Source organism: Bidens hawaiensis, unplaced genomic scaffold (genome assembly GCF_021521415.1).
Source record: "Bidens hawaiensis isolate Kalapana, Puna unplaced genomic scaffold, B.hawaiensis_p1.1 tig00008059_1, whole genome shotgun sequence".
Classification (NCBI taxonomy): domain Eukaryota; kingdom Viridiplantae; phylum Streptophyta; class Magnoliopsida; order Asterales; family Asteraceae; genus Bidens; species Bidens hawaiensis.
The window spans coordinates 468,387-485,035 of NW_027491568.1; the positions used below are offsets into that span (position 1 = coordinate 468,387).

A 16,649-nucleotide genomic window follows, 5' to 3' on the forward strand; every position below is an offset into this window, starting at 1 on the left:
GGGGGGGTGGGTTTGCCCCAGCGTTTTCACCCCAAAACGCCAAAAATTTGGCCGACTACGGATGGTCTTATCTAATTATCTTTTACTTGCATTTAATGATTTAGTTAAATAGGAATACCATGACATATAGAAATTTTATTACTTGTGGTTTGTAATATGGGTATAAGATATTATTATAATTTTGTTATGTTTATTGTTCAACGTTAATGTCGTTTTAAAAATTAACTTATATATTCTGTTATAGATAAACACAAAGTATGATAAAGTAATATCATGAAGAATCATAATTTACTGTCATGGGACTTCCGAATTATGATAATGCGATATGCTTATAAAAAATTTGATAGGTCGCAAAATAAAATGATCATTAACGGAAAACTCAAGGGTATACTATAAACACAAAGGCAATCCTATAAATAAAGAACAGATAAAGCTAAAATAGAAAAACATATGAAAAAACATAATTCTTTAATTCTTTACTCCTTGCAAGTTGGAGCATATAGGTCCTAAAGGACCAATTTATCGGGTAGAAATTATAACTATCTAGTATCGAGCACTTTCATAACAAGTCGGCAATATGTTCCTTAATATCAATGTATAACGACACAATATCCTTCGACTCCATCCGTTGTTAAAACTCTTACAATTGCTTCCACATGATTATGTCGATGATCAACAACAAACTGACTAAGAATATTGGCCGAATAAGTGATGTCAACTGTCAAGTCTAGTGGCCTGAAGATAGAGAAGTCTACCCGCTAACCATTTATACTTGCCATCATCAACACACACTCCTTTATCATCTTTTCCAAGTTTGAAGTATTAATCAAGAGCATTTGACCTCCAACCCAACGTTCCACTATCTTACAAAACATCCATCGCATGCATTCTTTAATTCAAAATAAGTTAATCATTTGTACGTGCTAGTTCGATTCCTATAAAATATTTCAGAACACCTAGATCTTTGATTTTGATTCTTTTATCAATGAAACTCTTTGTTTCTTTAATTTTCTTTAGTCGTTACCGGCTATGCTAACATCATCTACATATATAAGAGTCGTCACAAATGCACTCTCTATTTTAAATATAAAAAGTGATTGGTATTGTTCAAAACCAAACTCATTTAAAACTGATGTGAAGTTTTGATAACAACTCCTAAATTTAGATTAGCTCATAGAGAGATCTTCTTAGTTTGCACACTATTTTGTCCTTGGTTGTCAAAGCCTCGTGGGATCTTCATTTGGAATTCATCATTCAAGTCGTCATAGGGAAATGCATTGTTGACATCCGACTGGTGAATTTTCCAGATCTTATTTATTGCAACTACAAAAGGGTTTGAGTGGTGACAAGCTTTGCCATCGAAGCAAATGTTTCATGGAACTCTAACCCTTCCATTTTGGGTAAAATCTTTTGATACCAACCTTGGTTTGTGTATTTCTATTTTCTCTTTCGGCTTGTATTTTAAGTTGCACACCCTCTTTGAATCTATGGCTCGTTTTTCCTCCCGAAAGTTCTCAAGGGTCTACGTGTCCATAGCTACAAGAGCTTGTATCCTCTTTATCGTCTCACTTCAAATTTCATTAAATATTATCTGCTTAAAAAAGTTATTTCGTCATCTAAACTGATAATTGTTAAAAAGGTTTTATGTGAACTAATAAATTTATCATAAGAAATGAAATTGACTATAGAGTGTACCGTAAAGGATTTTTTATCAGACCTGGGTAAATCTTGATTCATGGTTGGTGAGAGATTGACAACATAGGGTCAAATTATTCTATAAAAGGGAGCAAAAATAAGAAGAATAAGACGGATTTGTAGTCATACAAAAACCCCTAAAAAATAAATAAAAAATTCATAACTCAAAATTTAATAAAAAACTAAAAATACAAAAATGTTTCCATCATTTTTCTCGTTCTCATAAAAAAAAGTATTTTAAAAACACAATGGTAAGTGAAAAAAGTCGTTGTGTCTTTTTGTTTATCATTGTGTTTTGAGTTTATTTTCGTCATTGATTGTATCTTTTTTATTTATGTTGTGTTATATTACTCAACATTGTCTATATATGTGATGTATTGTGTCTTTTTTTAGTTATAATTGTGTATTTTGTTCATTTTCGTCATTGTGTCTTTAATCTCGTCATTGTGTCTTTTCGTCAATTTTTTTTTAACGTGAATGATGGCGGAAATAAGTTAGTTTTTTTAATTTTTTTCGTTTTTTATTTATATTTTGATTTCTGATTTTTTTAATTATTTTTTTGAATTTATTTTTAAAAGGTTTTTTGTGTGCGGTCACAAATTTCTCACTTCTCATTTTTGTCTCTCTTTGTATTTTAACTTTACCTGACAACGTAATCATTAATATAATTAAGCTAGACTGGTAATACGTTTCTTAATCCTAGATGGGCTCTTTTCTTTCTAATTTAATACCATACCCCGGTTAATATCCTGATTAGCTAACCCCACCAATGATGAAAAGCGCTCAAGAACCATTCTCCACGCTAAAATATAAAAAAAAAAAAAAAAAAAAAAAAAAAAAATAGGTACCCAATTATTATTCCACAAAGAAGTAATTTAGAACACGATAGAGTAAGCCACTCTACCTTTCTCTTTTTGAAGTTTTAACCAAGTCACCTAATTCACACAATAACCGATACATCCCTCATCGAATCGTCACCGTTACACACATTATTAGCCGCTATCAATGTCAAAAATCTAATGCGTACGACTGTACCCCTCAATTAACTCAGTCTCACACACCACAAATCTCCTCGTTCTAAATTACCAGCCTGTCTGACTCATTGTACAAGACTAATTAGGTTTTAAAGTTTAATATTGGAATTTTTATTGTATAATGTGATTCCTGTTTATATATTATAATTTGAGACAGACATTAATCAGTACTTTAGCATCAAAGTAAAAGAGAAGGCCAACAGACCTTCATAGTGATTGCATATTCGAAGTGTCATGTGGTAATCTAGAAACCCAAATATTAAGCTTTATTTACTCTTTTTTACGGTTGTACAGCGGCTATCGACACTGATCTGTTTAAATTTTATAATTAATTTGTTTTCATTATCATCAAAACCACTAAATATCCTAAATAATTTAAGCAAACTAAGATAGTTAAATCAGAATCAACACTACATGATCCACATACACAAAACAACTAAATTCAAATCAATTTAAAAGATTAGATCATCATTCATCAACTAAAATGTGTAACAAGCCAAATAAACATAACCCCTAAGCCCTCTCTCCCCTAATCCTCCTGGCCAACTGCATATCCTTGGGCATAATAGTGACTCTCTTGGCATGAATCGCACATAGATTGGTGTCTTCAAACAACCCTACCAGGTATGCCTCCGAGGCCTCCTGAAGAGCCGCCACCGCACTGCTCTGAAACCTGAGATCCGTCTTGAAGTCCTGAGCGATCTCTCTCACCAGCCTCTGAAACGGAAGCTTACGGATCAACAGCTCGGTGCTCTTCTGGTACTTCCGGATCTCCCTCAGCGCCACCGTTCCTGGCCTGAATCTGTGCGGCTTCTTCACTCCTCCGGTTGCCGGAGCTGATTTACGGGCGGCCTTTGTTGCCAGTTGCTTCCTCGGGGCCTTTCCGCCGGTGGATTTGCGAGCGGTTTGCTTGGTTCTTGCCATTAGTTGCTTGTGAGAAACAGAGATGGGTTTTTTGTAATTTCAAATTTGTTTGATTGTTTGGATTGGTGATTGGTGATTTGGTATTTATTTGGGTTTGTGAATGTGGAGGGGTTTGAATATTTGGGGAAATATGGGCGGTAGAGGAGATGGATCGTTGGATTATCAAGTGAGAAATGGACGGTTAAGATTGCATTTTATGAGAGTATCCGGATAGCTATCCGTGTTGTTATTCTTGGACCAATTAGATGTAAGAGAGAGTTTGACCATGCTCTTTTTCTTTTATTTATTTTTATTATTTCCTAAAAATAATTAAATTTTAAGTTTGGTGTGCGATTTAATAATTAAATAATTAAATCATACTTATAGTGACATAAGTTGAATTTCGGAACTATAACGTTTAGAATTTCTCACTATGACCTTTTAAAAAGTTCACACACTGAATTTATTATACACATACCCGTTCACTATGGAGGCACTACTTCAAGAGCACACACGTTCTTATCATTGTGCTTGATAACAACCAAAGGGATAGAGTTGTTGAGGCAAGAGATACACTGCACAGGATGTTGAATGAGGCTACATGTTAATTGTATTTATTTTTGCTTTCACACATTCAAATTGTAGAAAAAATACATCTTTATCACAGAATGTTGTTCATAAACAGATTTGATTAAAATGCCCTTGACATCATATTTGAGCGGGGTAGGTTTATTTTTCAATCAAACTAACGATATATGCTATATGCATGTAATTAACTGTGAATCTCTAAACTGATGAAATAGCTACATGTATCAACACAAAATCAAGCAACACATGCCTATAACCATATCCTGATTATACTAACAAAACCACCTTAGTAGTTTCTAATGTTTCTAAACGTTCATTTAACATAAATATAGATGACACTTTTTAGGTTTGAACCAGAGAGCAGCATACCAATTGTGAGCCAATGATCATTTCAAATAATAAGCCAAAAAAATACTAATTTACTAAAGTTAGGCTAGTAAACCATTCACTATGATTTTAATCCTTTGACACTGACCGATCAAAACTAAGCAAATAAAACCGACCGTGAAACCAAACAGATGCCCAGTTTGGGTGGTTCCACATTTTTAAACCGAACCAAGAACACTCCTACCATAACCATTTGTTGTGAGCTTAGTTTGACCAGGCTACCCAAATATGAGTACCATATTTTAGCTTATATTATAATTCAAAATTAATGTAGGTTATCATTATTGATGATCATGTTTTTTTAAACAAATCCTCATTGATACGTTGTCAAATGCAGTGAAAAGGACAAAGACAATCAGACATGGCAACACATCAGTGGCTTACAAAGAGTAGACTATCAACTAAAAATAAGTAAGACGAAACACACACCTATTGAGGAACATAAGAACAGTAAAACTCATGTAAGGAAATAGAGACAAAATAAGACACTCAACAAACAAACCTACCAAACCAATGTTAGGCCAGAAACCAAATTACGTCGAACATCACATGCAAAAGAAAATCAAATTGTAAAACAACAAAGTAACAAATAACTAAAATTCAGCCACATTCGAATAACAAACTCGCTAATGACACTTGTCACTGTCAAGGTAAGTTTAAGGAAGACACATTGCAAGGCAATACACATAGATTGAAAACTGAATACGAAATTTAGTTGTGTTTTAGGTGATTCTAATTTGGTATGGTTTTCAGTTTAACCGGCATTAAATCGAATAATGAACAACCCACATGAAATGGCTTAAACCAAACTAAGAACCGAACCGAATTTGGTTCAAATATAGAGCCGAACCAAATTCCTCACAAATGGTAATGCGAACCCATTTACTGAATGATATTGTCTCAGTAGTTTTATAACCAAATACGGAAAAAACATATACCAACAACCCCAGACATTTCGACAAATTAGACAACAAACAAATATCGTGACCCCCCCCCCCCCCAAATCGCAATGCAACAAATGAAAGAAAATAACTTGGCAGCAAACGAAACAAATAACTACGTGAGACATAAAAACACACCAACTTATCACAAAATCAGATCGCATGTACATGCCCGTCCACAATCACCTGCGATACAAAAACACAATATCAAAATACAATTACTAATCCAGGTAATACAGTAACACAAAAATGAAGGGAGGGCCAAGTTTGGTCACATGCTTAATATATTGTGTACACATTTAAGTTCACTTTGGGATATTTACCTGGTTGAACAAATTGGCCCGTTTATTTTTTAGCTAAGTTCTTTTATAATACTAAAAAAATGACATAATTGGCCCGCTCATAAATATATGTCAATTTAATTGATACATTTGTTAGAACTGTGAAACTAACAGGTAATATAGTTGTACCATCATTTTCATTCATTCAGTTTAGTGACATGAATTTGCGTATTCTCAATTTGTAACATTATTTTAACTTGATTCGTAGTTGGTATTATGTCACAATGCCATACAGCCATACACATAAAAAAGAGAGATGTAAGGCCCCGTTACCGGTGCCCTACTTTGGACGTTGGATTTACTCATAAACGCAGTTTTAAACATCAGAGTTAATTAAAACATTCGCGGAATATTAAAACTTCAACCGGAATATATTACATAGCTTTCAAATCTTATCATAACAAACATTCAAAGTAGTTTAAACGTAAAACATTGTCTTTATAATAACATAACACTTCCTTGAGATGCCAGTATCTTCAATTCCATTCCATGTGTTCCCCTCAAGCGAGCTGCCTCATTCTACTCACCTGCGTGCATACGAAAAGTCAGCTACGCTGAGTGAGCTATAGTTAATCATACCACATACAACACATTCATAACTACATACTTTCGTACATATACTTTCATATTTCCATAGCCATACCTTACGTTTTAAAGAGCATTAAGCCCTATAACCTTTGCATATATTATTAGGTTATGCAACCCTTTAACCTTCGCATATATTATTAGGGTATGCAACCATTTAACCTTCGCATATATTATTAGGGTATGCAACCCTATAACCTTACCTTACCTTTTATTATCATATCCATACATTTAATACCATACACAACATAAGCGTACATACTCCCTTATTCACATACACATATCATACATACTACACTATACTTGCCTTAACAATTCGTGCAATACTCAAAGGTCGTTCACGTATTGTCAAGCATACATACATAACTATCACAATCGTCATTAAGACATACACTTACCATTTAAGGTAAGTGTATTGACATTCACATCGAGTATGCACACAGCCCCGAAAACATAACAAGGAAATGGGGCTAGAAACTCACCTGAACAGGGTTACGTCACCGTAATTGTTATTCCTTTCTTGAGTTGTGCACGGCTAACTGTATAACAATTACACGTAATAATCAACTATCGCTATCTATATTGTGTTTCTAGTGCAATTATAACTCACAACGAACGGAGGGTCCGGGGGCAGCGCCCCTAGAAGCAGGGTTCTAGGGGCGGCAGCCCCTAGCGGGGTCCAAGGGGCAGAGTCCCTGGCTGGGGTTAAGCTGGCAGGTCAGCATAGAAAAATTTTATTTCCATAAATTGTCTTAACACATTTTTCATTAGAATTTTAAATTATTTTTCTAATTCGTTACTCATTATTCATAACGAATTAAGTCCGATTCGCTATCTGATTCGTTACCTTTTATTTATGAACGGACTTAATGTGACATCTGCCCGATCCGACCCGACCCAGGTACCCGTTTCCCTTATCCGATCTCTTTCTTTTATGATTTAATATTTATTTATACTTATATTTTACTTTTAATTTTCCTTCCCGCCTCTTTCTCTCTCTTTCTTTCCGCCGTCCCGTCCCTCTTCCTTCTCTCTTTCCGCCTTCTTTTCCCTCTTGTCGCCGTCCCGCCCTTACGCCTTGTTTCCCTCTTTTTTCTAACTCTTTGCTTGTCCTTTGTTCCTTCCCGCCTAAGGTTGTCTGCGCAGCTCCACGCGCCAGACTCCTTTCAAGGAAGCCTGCGTGAAGACCATCTGTTCCAGCGATACGCGAGACGAACTCTTCTCGCAGCGCGCTAAGAATTGTAATTCTTCTCGCAGCGCGCGAAGAACGGTAGTTCTTCCCGCGACGCGCTAAGGATTTGTAGTTCTTCTCGCAGCGCGCTAAGGATCGTAGTTCATCCCTCGACGCGCGAAGAATTATAGTTCTTCCCGCGGCGCGCTAGGAATTTTAGTTCCTCCCGCGGCGCGCTAAGAAATGTGATTCTTCCCGCGGCGCGCTTAGAAATGTAGTTCTTTCCGCGACGCGTTAAGGTTGGTTCTGTCTGCCTTCGCGCTCGCGCTCTCTTGACCTTCTGTGTCTGCCTTCGCGCTCGAGCTTTCTCGCGCTAAACCCTTTGAGTTTTCTTCTGTTTAATCTAGCCGTTTGCTTTTGTGATGTCTTATCTTCTGAGTTGTTGACCTAACCTATCTTATGTCTGAAAAGTTACTTTCGACGCAGCATGCGCACCAACCCCATTGGTTGGCAGAAAAAGTGACTGACATTATCTTTGGAGATCTGCTTTTTCCATCCTTGACCAGTACCTTTATCTGATCCGCCCATGCTTTTTACTGTTCCCTGTCAGCCTTTTTCTCTTTTTCCCTGCTGCCATATCTTTTGCTTTTGGAATCTTTTGCTTTTTGGAGATCTTTTCCCTTTTTCTAGGGATTGTGTCTCCTAGGGTTTCCCTATAAATAATAATCTTATTTTTCTTAACACTACACACACAAACACTTAATCTCTCCTGTTCTCTCTCTTCCTTTGCTCTCTGCCGATTGTCCTTCTGCCGCCTCCTCTCTTGCCTCCGTTCTCTCCCCTCTTCTGCCCAGATTTTCGGTAATATATATATTATATATAATAATTTACTTATGCAAACTTATAATCAAGACTTAAAACAATAATCTTATTTATAGGTTAACTTGTGCTTGTTTAAAGTTGGTTCTTGCTTTATCTTACACCGCATCGTTTATCAAGTGAGTAATCTCGTACCTAATCCCTTTTTGCTTTTAATGTTTTGGGATGTTCATGTGTTCATACAAACTTAGAGTCTTAAACTTGTTTATGAACTTTAGTCGCGCAGTATCCCATGTGTTGAGGACGTAGACTTGGCTGTTTATTTGTATGTGTGGATCATTAACCGTCTTGTCGGTCTATTCCGCAGTTCTCATGGTACCATTAGATGAACACGGGAGAACTATCGTTTATGATTTTCTCTTTTGTTTACACTTGCACAGTCTTTCTTGTTTGTGAGCTCAATTGTGAGCACTGGCAGTCTATGAATCTTAGAGTTGGTCCCGATCAGATTACACCCTTGTTGAAAACCAGACATACACATGTTGCGCGCAGATTTATGGTTATCTATGTATTGTATTAAACTTGATTTCTCACCAACACGCAAGTGTTTGATGTTTTATTTTAACACATGTTCAGGTTTGCAGTAGCTGTTTTGGAGCTTGTGGACACGTAGGAAGTTTTCTTTATTTTTGACCTAGATTAAAATGTATCAAGACAAGTTATTGCTGTTCGAATATTATGATTTATAATATATTGATTTATGATGATTTATGTTATCTTATTTTTACTTTGCGCGTGCGCGAATGAATGTATTTATTAAATATTGACACCCAATAGTGTCACGAGTAATGAAACAATATGTGGCGCCCCGATGTATAATCCGCCTTTGGTCGGGGTGTTACAGATTGGTATCAGAGCTCGTTGACTTTAGGATAGGTGGTTAGACGTAACGGCCTAGAATACCTAAGAGTCCCTTCTCGCGCATGAGAGAAATCTCATGTTTGCGCGCTTATTGTTAATTACTCGTTATTTATGAATATGCTCGCGCTTGCGCAGTGTATGATTTTATGTTCTATTTCGCGATATTTCGATTTTTGTTGAATTTCGATTTTTACTGATTCGTTTGTTGGATTTGAAAATCCGAAAAGTCATGGTGATACATGAACAGTTGATTTTCAATTTCCATTTACGATTATGTTCTGAGGTTGGAGACTTGAAAAGTCATGGTGATGCATGAATTGTCAACCTCCAATACTCATTTTCTTGTATATTTTATATTGAAGATTGAAAAGTCATGGTGATACATGAATCGTCAATCTCCAATACTCGTTTGCTCGTATATTTTAAATTGGGAATTCGGAAAGTCATGGTGATACATGAATTGTCGATTCTTGATTCGAATTTGTTACCTTTATTAAGTCTGCATTTAGGGTCATTTATTTTACTTTAACTTTTGACAGTAACTGACTTCGTGAAACCAAGCTTTTCGAGATTATACTTTGCGCTAAAACCAAGATATTAACTAAAATTAAAACTTTTATAGAATGCCTCCGCTATCAGCTCGCCATCTCAAGAAGAAAGAAGCCGCGCGCAGACGTTCGCTGCAACGTTCCCAGGAAATGGCCGCCGCAATAGCCCAAGCTTTGAGCCAAAACAATACCAACACCTCTGGTTACAACATTAAGTCCTTTAACGCGGGTAACCCTCCAAAGTTCACAGGTCTTGAAGGAGCCACCGTGATGCTCCAGTGGCTTGAGAAAATAGAAAACACTTTCCTCCATACCCAATGCCCCTCAGACAGACGAACCCTATATGCTTCCAGTGTCCTGGAATCTAGAGCGCTTACATGGTGGAATGGAGTAGCTCATGCGCGTGGCGCAGAAGCTGCTTCTAGCATGACATGGGAGGAATTCAAGGAAATTCTGACGCGAGAATTCTGCCCTCCCAACGAAGTTAAGCGCCTGGAGGAAGAATTTTGGAATCTTAAGCAATACAGTGGCGAAGCGTTCGAGTACGCGACGCGCTTCCATGAACTAAGTTTGCTTGTCCCTCACCTTGTTACCCCTTCCCGCCGAGCCATAGAGAAATTCCTTGGGGGTCTCCCCATGGAAATTCAAGATTCTGTATGGGCCAGAAACCCAGTAACCCTCTCTGACGCCATCGAGTTGGCCGCTGTGCTCAGCGACAACCATGTCAGAGCAGGAACCCTGTTCCTGCGGGGAACTGAGAAGACCAAACTCACCAAGACTGTTCCTGAACCAACAGAAACCAAATCAGAACCCTCAAACCGTAACAACCTCAAGCGCAGGCGCAAGGCCTATGCGCTTACCAACCCGCCCATTGTCCAGCAACCCATCTACCAACCTCCAGTTTACGCGCCTAACCCTCTGTCAGCCTACCCAACACCTCCTGTAGCCCACAACTATGCCTTAACCAATCCAGCACTCCCTGCCCCGCCAACTAAGAAACCTTACACAGGAAACCACCCCTTTTGCCCAACCTGTAGACTCCACCACCCACCTCAAGTCCCATGTCGACTTTGTACCCGATGTGGCCGCGCTGGTCACCTTGCAGAAAACTGTAGAGTCCTTCCCGCCAATCCAATTGCGCCAACACCACCAGTCTACCCGCAGAACCCACAACCAACCTACCAAAACCCACGACCCAGATCGTACTTTAACTGCGGTGATCCCAGTCATTTCCGGAACGCGTGCCCAAGACTACAAGTTCAGATTACGCAAGCGAATCCGGTGAACCAGATTTCGAACCAAGTAACGCGCGGACGAGCTTTTAACATAACCGCGCACCAAGCGCAAGCGAATAATGACGTAGTTAATGGTACATTTTTGCTTAACGGATTTTATGCTTCTGTACTTTTTGATACTGGCGCCGATCGAAGTTTTATTTCTCGCGCGTTTGAGCAGAAGCTTGCGCGATCGCGCGATAGCTTAAAAGAAAATTTTTCAGTTGAATTGGCTAATGGCGAAACTGTTTTAATTAACTCTGTGATCAAGGATTGCACGCTTAACCTTAACGAAAACGATTTTCTGATCGACCTCATCCCCATGCCTCTTGGAAGTTTTGATGTTATCATTGGTATGGACTGGCTTTCGCATAATCGCGCCGAAGTTATTTGCGCCAAGAAGTTGATTCGCATTCCTCGAGAAAATGGTGACCTTCATATCTACGGCGAAAAACCCTCCCGCGGTCTTAAACTTATGTCTTGCGCCGAAGCCCGAAGACTCATGCGGAAGAAGTGTATTGCATTTCTAGCCCATGTGGTTAAACCTGCTGATGAAAAGAAGAAGCTTCGCGATATCCCTGTTGTGCGTGATTTTCCTGAAGTTTTTCCTGATGATCTTCCTGGTATCCCTCCCGCTCGTGAAGTCGAGTTCCGTATTGATCTTGTCCCTGGTGCTTCCCCCGTAGCTAAATCTCCTTACCGTCTTGCGCCCGCTGAGATGCAAGAATTGGCAAGCCAACTTCAAGAGTTGACTGCTAAAGGATTCATTCGCCCTAGCTCTTCGCCCTGGGGTGCTCCGGTGTTGTTCGTTAAAAAGAAAGATGGATCGTTTCGCATGTGTATTGATTACCGCGAGTTGAACAAACTCACCATTAAGAACCGGTATCCCTTACCGCGTATTGACGACCTCTTTGATCAACTCCAAGGTGCCTCTTGTTTCTCCAAGATTGATCTCCGCTCTGGCTATCACCAGTTGCGCATCCGCGATGAAGATGTTCCGAAGACTGCTTTTCGAACTCGTTATGGCCATTTTGAATTCTTGGTCATGTCCTTCGGTTTAACCAACGCACCCGCCGTTTTCATGGATCTAATGAATCGGGTGTGTAGGCCTTTCTTGGATAAATTCGTGATTGTGTTTATCGATGATGTTCTGGTGTATTCTAAGACCAAGGCCGAGCATGAGCAACATCTTCGGTTGGTGTTGCAAAAGCTTCGAACCGAGCAGCTTTATGCTAAGCTCTCCAAGTGTGAATTTTGGTCTGATGAAGTACAGTTTCTTGGTCATGTTGTAAACAAGATGGGTATTCATGTCGACCCATCCAAAATTGAAGCAATCAAGAACTGGATTACGCCATCTACTCCTACCGAGATCCGTTCCTTTTTGGGCTTAGCTGGTTATTACCGGCGCTTCATTTCGAATTTCTCGAAGATCGCTTTGCCTTTAACAGCTCTAACGCACAAAGGTAAACCGTATATTTGGGGCTCGAAGCAAGAAGAAGCCTTTCTAACGCTCAAGCGTTTGTTGTGTGAAGCTCCTGTTCTTGCGCTACCTGAGGGTAATGATGATTTTGTCGTGTATTGCGATGCATCCAACCAAGGTCTCGGTTGTGTTCTTATGCAACGAGGCAAGGTTATCGCTTACGCATCAAGGCAACTCAAGGTTCATGAAAAGAATTATACAACTCACGACCTCGAACTTGGTACAGTTGTTTTTGCCTTGAAGATCTGGAGACACTACCTTTATGGTACTAAGTGTATCCTCTACACTGACCATAAAAGCCTTCAGCATATCTTTGATCAGAAGGAACTTAACATGAGGCAACGCCGATGGAACGAACTCATCAGCGATTACGATTGTGAGATCCGGTATCATCCTGGTAAGGCTAATGTGGTAGCCGATGCGCTCAGCCGAAAACCCTGCCAGCTTAACTGTATTTTGCCGCGCACGCAGCTTCACTTCGCGCCGATCCAAAGCAACCTTGAATCGCGTATCCGTGACGCGCAGCGCGCATCCATCAGTAATGGTAACCTTCGCGCCGAGTTAGCGTGTGGCGCGGAAGCGCACTTTGTCCCTAAACTGAGTGGAATTCTCTGCTATCTCAATCGCATCTGGATTCCCTTTGATGAGAATCTTCGCGCTGATATCCTGAGTGAAGCGCACAAATCTCGGTATTCTATTCATCCTGGCACTGATAAGATGTACAAGGATTTGCGCATTACTTATTGGTGGCCCGGTATGAAAAAGGATATTGCTGTGTTCGTAGCTAAATGCCTGACTTGTTCTAAAGTAAAAGCTGAACACCAACGCCCATCTGGTTTGCTCGAACAACCTGAAATTCCTACGTGGAAATGGGAAGGTATAGCGATGGACTTTATTACCAAGTTACCTTTGACAGCAAGCAAACATGATAGCATTTGGGTAATAGTGGATCGTTTGACTAAGTCTGCTCACTTTCTGCCCATTCGTGAAAACTACCGTGTTGAGCAACTCGCGCAGCTTTATGTCAAGGAAATTGTCTGCCGCCATGGTACTCCTTTGAGCATCATATCCGATCGCGATGGCCGTTTTATATCTCGCTTTTGGAAATCTCTCCAATCTGCGCTAGGAACTCGCTTGGACATGAGTACGGCATATCATCCTCAGACTGACGGTCAGTCTGAGCGAACTATTCAAACTCTTGAGGATATGCTCCGATCTTGTGTTCTTGATTTTGGAGGTAATTGGGATTCACACCTGCCTTTGATTGAGTTCTCTTATAATAACAGCTATCATTCCAGTATCGGTATGGCCCCATTTGAAGCACTTTACGGTCGTAAGTGCCGCTCCCCGATTTGTTGGAGCGAAGTGGGTGAAGCTCAAATCACAGGACCCGAACTTGTTCAAGAGACAACCGATAAAATCGCCAAGATCCGTGATCATCTGCTGACTGCCAGAAGCCGACAGAAGAGTTACGCAGATCGTAGGCGGAAGCCTCTCGAATTTCAAGTTGGTGATCTTGTTCTCCTCTAAGTGTCGCCCTGGAAGGGTGTTGTCCGCTTTGGGAAGAAAGGTAAGCTTGCTCCTCGATATGTTGGACCATTTAAGATTCTCACGCGTGTAGGAAAAGTTGCCTACAGACTTGACCTGCCGCCCGCGCTCAGTAATGTGCATCCAACGTTCCATGTATCCAATCTCAAGAAGTGTTTAGCTGACGAGAACCTTCACATTCCACTTGATGAAGTTCAAGTTGATGAAACTATGCATTTCGTTGAGAAGCCTGTTGAGATTATGGATCGCGAGGTTAAGCAAACCAAGCGCAGTCGTATCCCTATTGTTAAAGTTCGCTGGGAGTCCAAGCGCGGAGCCGAGTTTACATGGGAAAGGGAAGATCAAATGAAGATCAAGTACCCGCACCTGTTCTCTGCGCAACCTACTTCAAGATAAATTTCGGGACGAAATTTCTTAAAGTAGGGGAGACTGTGACATCTGCCCGATCCGACCCGACCCAGGTACCCGTTTCCCTTATCCGATCTCTTTCTTTTATGATTTAATATTTATTTATACTTATATTTTACTTTTAATTTTCCTTCCCGCCTCTTTCTCTCTCTTTCTTTCCGCCGTCCCGTCCCTCTTCCTTCTCTCTTTCCGCCTTCTTTTCCCTCTTGTCGCCGTCCCGCCCTTACGCCTTGTTTCCCTCTTTTTTCTAACTCTTTGCTTGTCCTTTGTTCCTTCCCGCCTAAGGTTGTCTGCGCAGCTCCACGCGCCAGACTCCTTTCAAGGAAGCCTGCGTGAAGACCATCTGTTCCAGCGATACGCGAGACGAACTCTTCTCGCAGCGCGCTAAGAATTGTAATTCTTCTCGCAGCGCGCGAAGAACGGTAGTTCTTCCCGCGACGCGCTAAGGATTTGTAGTTCTTCTCGCAGCGCGCTAAGGATCGTAGTTCATCCCTCGACGCGCGAAGAATTATAGTTCTTCCCGCGGCGCGCTAGGAATTTTAGTTCCTCCCGCGGCGCGCTAAGAAATGTGATTCTTCCCGCGGCGCGCTTAGAAATGTAGTTCTTTCCGCGACGCGTTAAGGTTGGTTCTGTCTGCCTTCGCGCTCGCGCTCTCTTGACCTTCTGTGTCTGCCTTCGCGCTCGAGCTTTCTCGCGCTAAACCCTTTGAGTTTTCTTCTGTTTAATCTAGCCGTTTGCTTTTGTGATGTCTTATCTTCTGAGTTGTTGACCTAACCTATCTTATGTCTGAAAAGTTACTTTCGACGCAGCATGCGCACCAACCCCATTGGTTGGCAGAAAAAGTGACTGACATTATCTTTGGAGATCTGCTTTTTCCATCCTTGACCAGTACCTTTATCTGATCCGCCCATGCTTTTTACTGTTCCCTGTCAGCCTTTTTCTCTTTTTCCCTGCTGCCATATCTTTTGCTTTTGGAATCTTTTGCTTTTTGGAGATCTTTTCCCTTTTTCTAGGGATTGTGTCTCCTAGGGTTTCCCTATAAATAATAATCTTATTTTTCTTAACACTACACACACAAACACTTAATCTCTCCTGTTCTCTCTCTTCCTTTGCTCTCTGCCGATTGTCCTTCTGCCGCCTCCTCTCTTGCCTCCGTTCTCTCCCCTCTTCTGCCCAGATTTTCGGTAATATATATATTATATATAATAATTTACTTATGCAAACTTATAATCAAGACTTAAAACAATAATCTTATTTATAGGTTAACTTGTGCTTGTTTAAAGTTGGTTCTTGCTTTATCTTACACCGCATCGTTTATCAAGTGAGTAATCTCGTACCTAATCCTTTTTTGCTTTTAATGTTTTGGGATGTTCATGTGTTCATACAAACTTAGAGTCTTAAACTTGTTTATGAACTTTAGTCGCGCAGTATCCCATGTGTTGAGGACGTAGACTTGGCTGTTTATTTGTATGTGTGGATCATTAACCGTCTTGTCGGTCTATTCCGCAGTTCTCATGGTACCATTAGATGAACACGGGAGAACTATCGTTTATGATTTTCTCTTTTGTTTACACTTGCACAGTCTTTCTTGTTTGTGAGCTCAATTGTGAGCACTGGCAGTCTATGAATCTTAGAGTTGGTCCCGATCAGATTACACCCTTGTTGAAAACCAGACATACACATGTTGCGCGCAGATTTATGGTTATCTATGTATTGTATTAAACTTGATTTCTCACCAACACGCAAGTGTTTGACGTTTTATTTTAACACATGTTCAGGTTTGCAGTAGCTGTTTTGGAGCTTGTGGACACGTAGGAAGTTTTCTTTATTTTTGACCTAGATTAAAATGTATCAAGACAAGTTATTGCTGTTCGAATATTATGATTTATGATGATTTATGTTATCTTATTTTTACTTTGCGCGTGCGCGAATGAATGTATTTATTAAATATTGACACCCAATAGTGTCACGAGTAATGAAACAATATGTGGCGCCCCGATGTATAA

At 39.9% G+C, this 16,649-nt stretch overlaps 1 protein-coding gene across 1 annotated transcript; it reads right to left on the bottom strand.

The window, feature by feature from the left end:
- Positions 1-3,186: 3,186 nt before the first annotated feature.
- On the bottom strand, positions 3,187-3,902 carry LOC143636806 (histone H3.2-like). The gene has a single exon (XM_077104304.1). The coding sequence runs from the start codon at positions 3,651-3,653 to the stop codon at positions 3,243-3,245; it is 411 nt and encodes a 136-aa protein (XP_076960419.1). The 5' UTR covers positions 3,654-3,902; the 3' UTR covers positions 3,187-3,242.
- Between the last annotated feature and the right edge of the window lie 12,747 nt (positions 3,903-16,649).

Bases quoted from the DNA above. Each gene is read 5' to 3' on its own strand.
- LOC143636806 (XM_077104304.1), bottom strand. From the start codon at position 3,653: ATGGCAAGAACCAAGCAAACCGCTCGCAAATCCACCGGCGGAAAGGCC.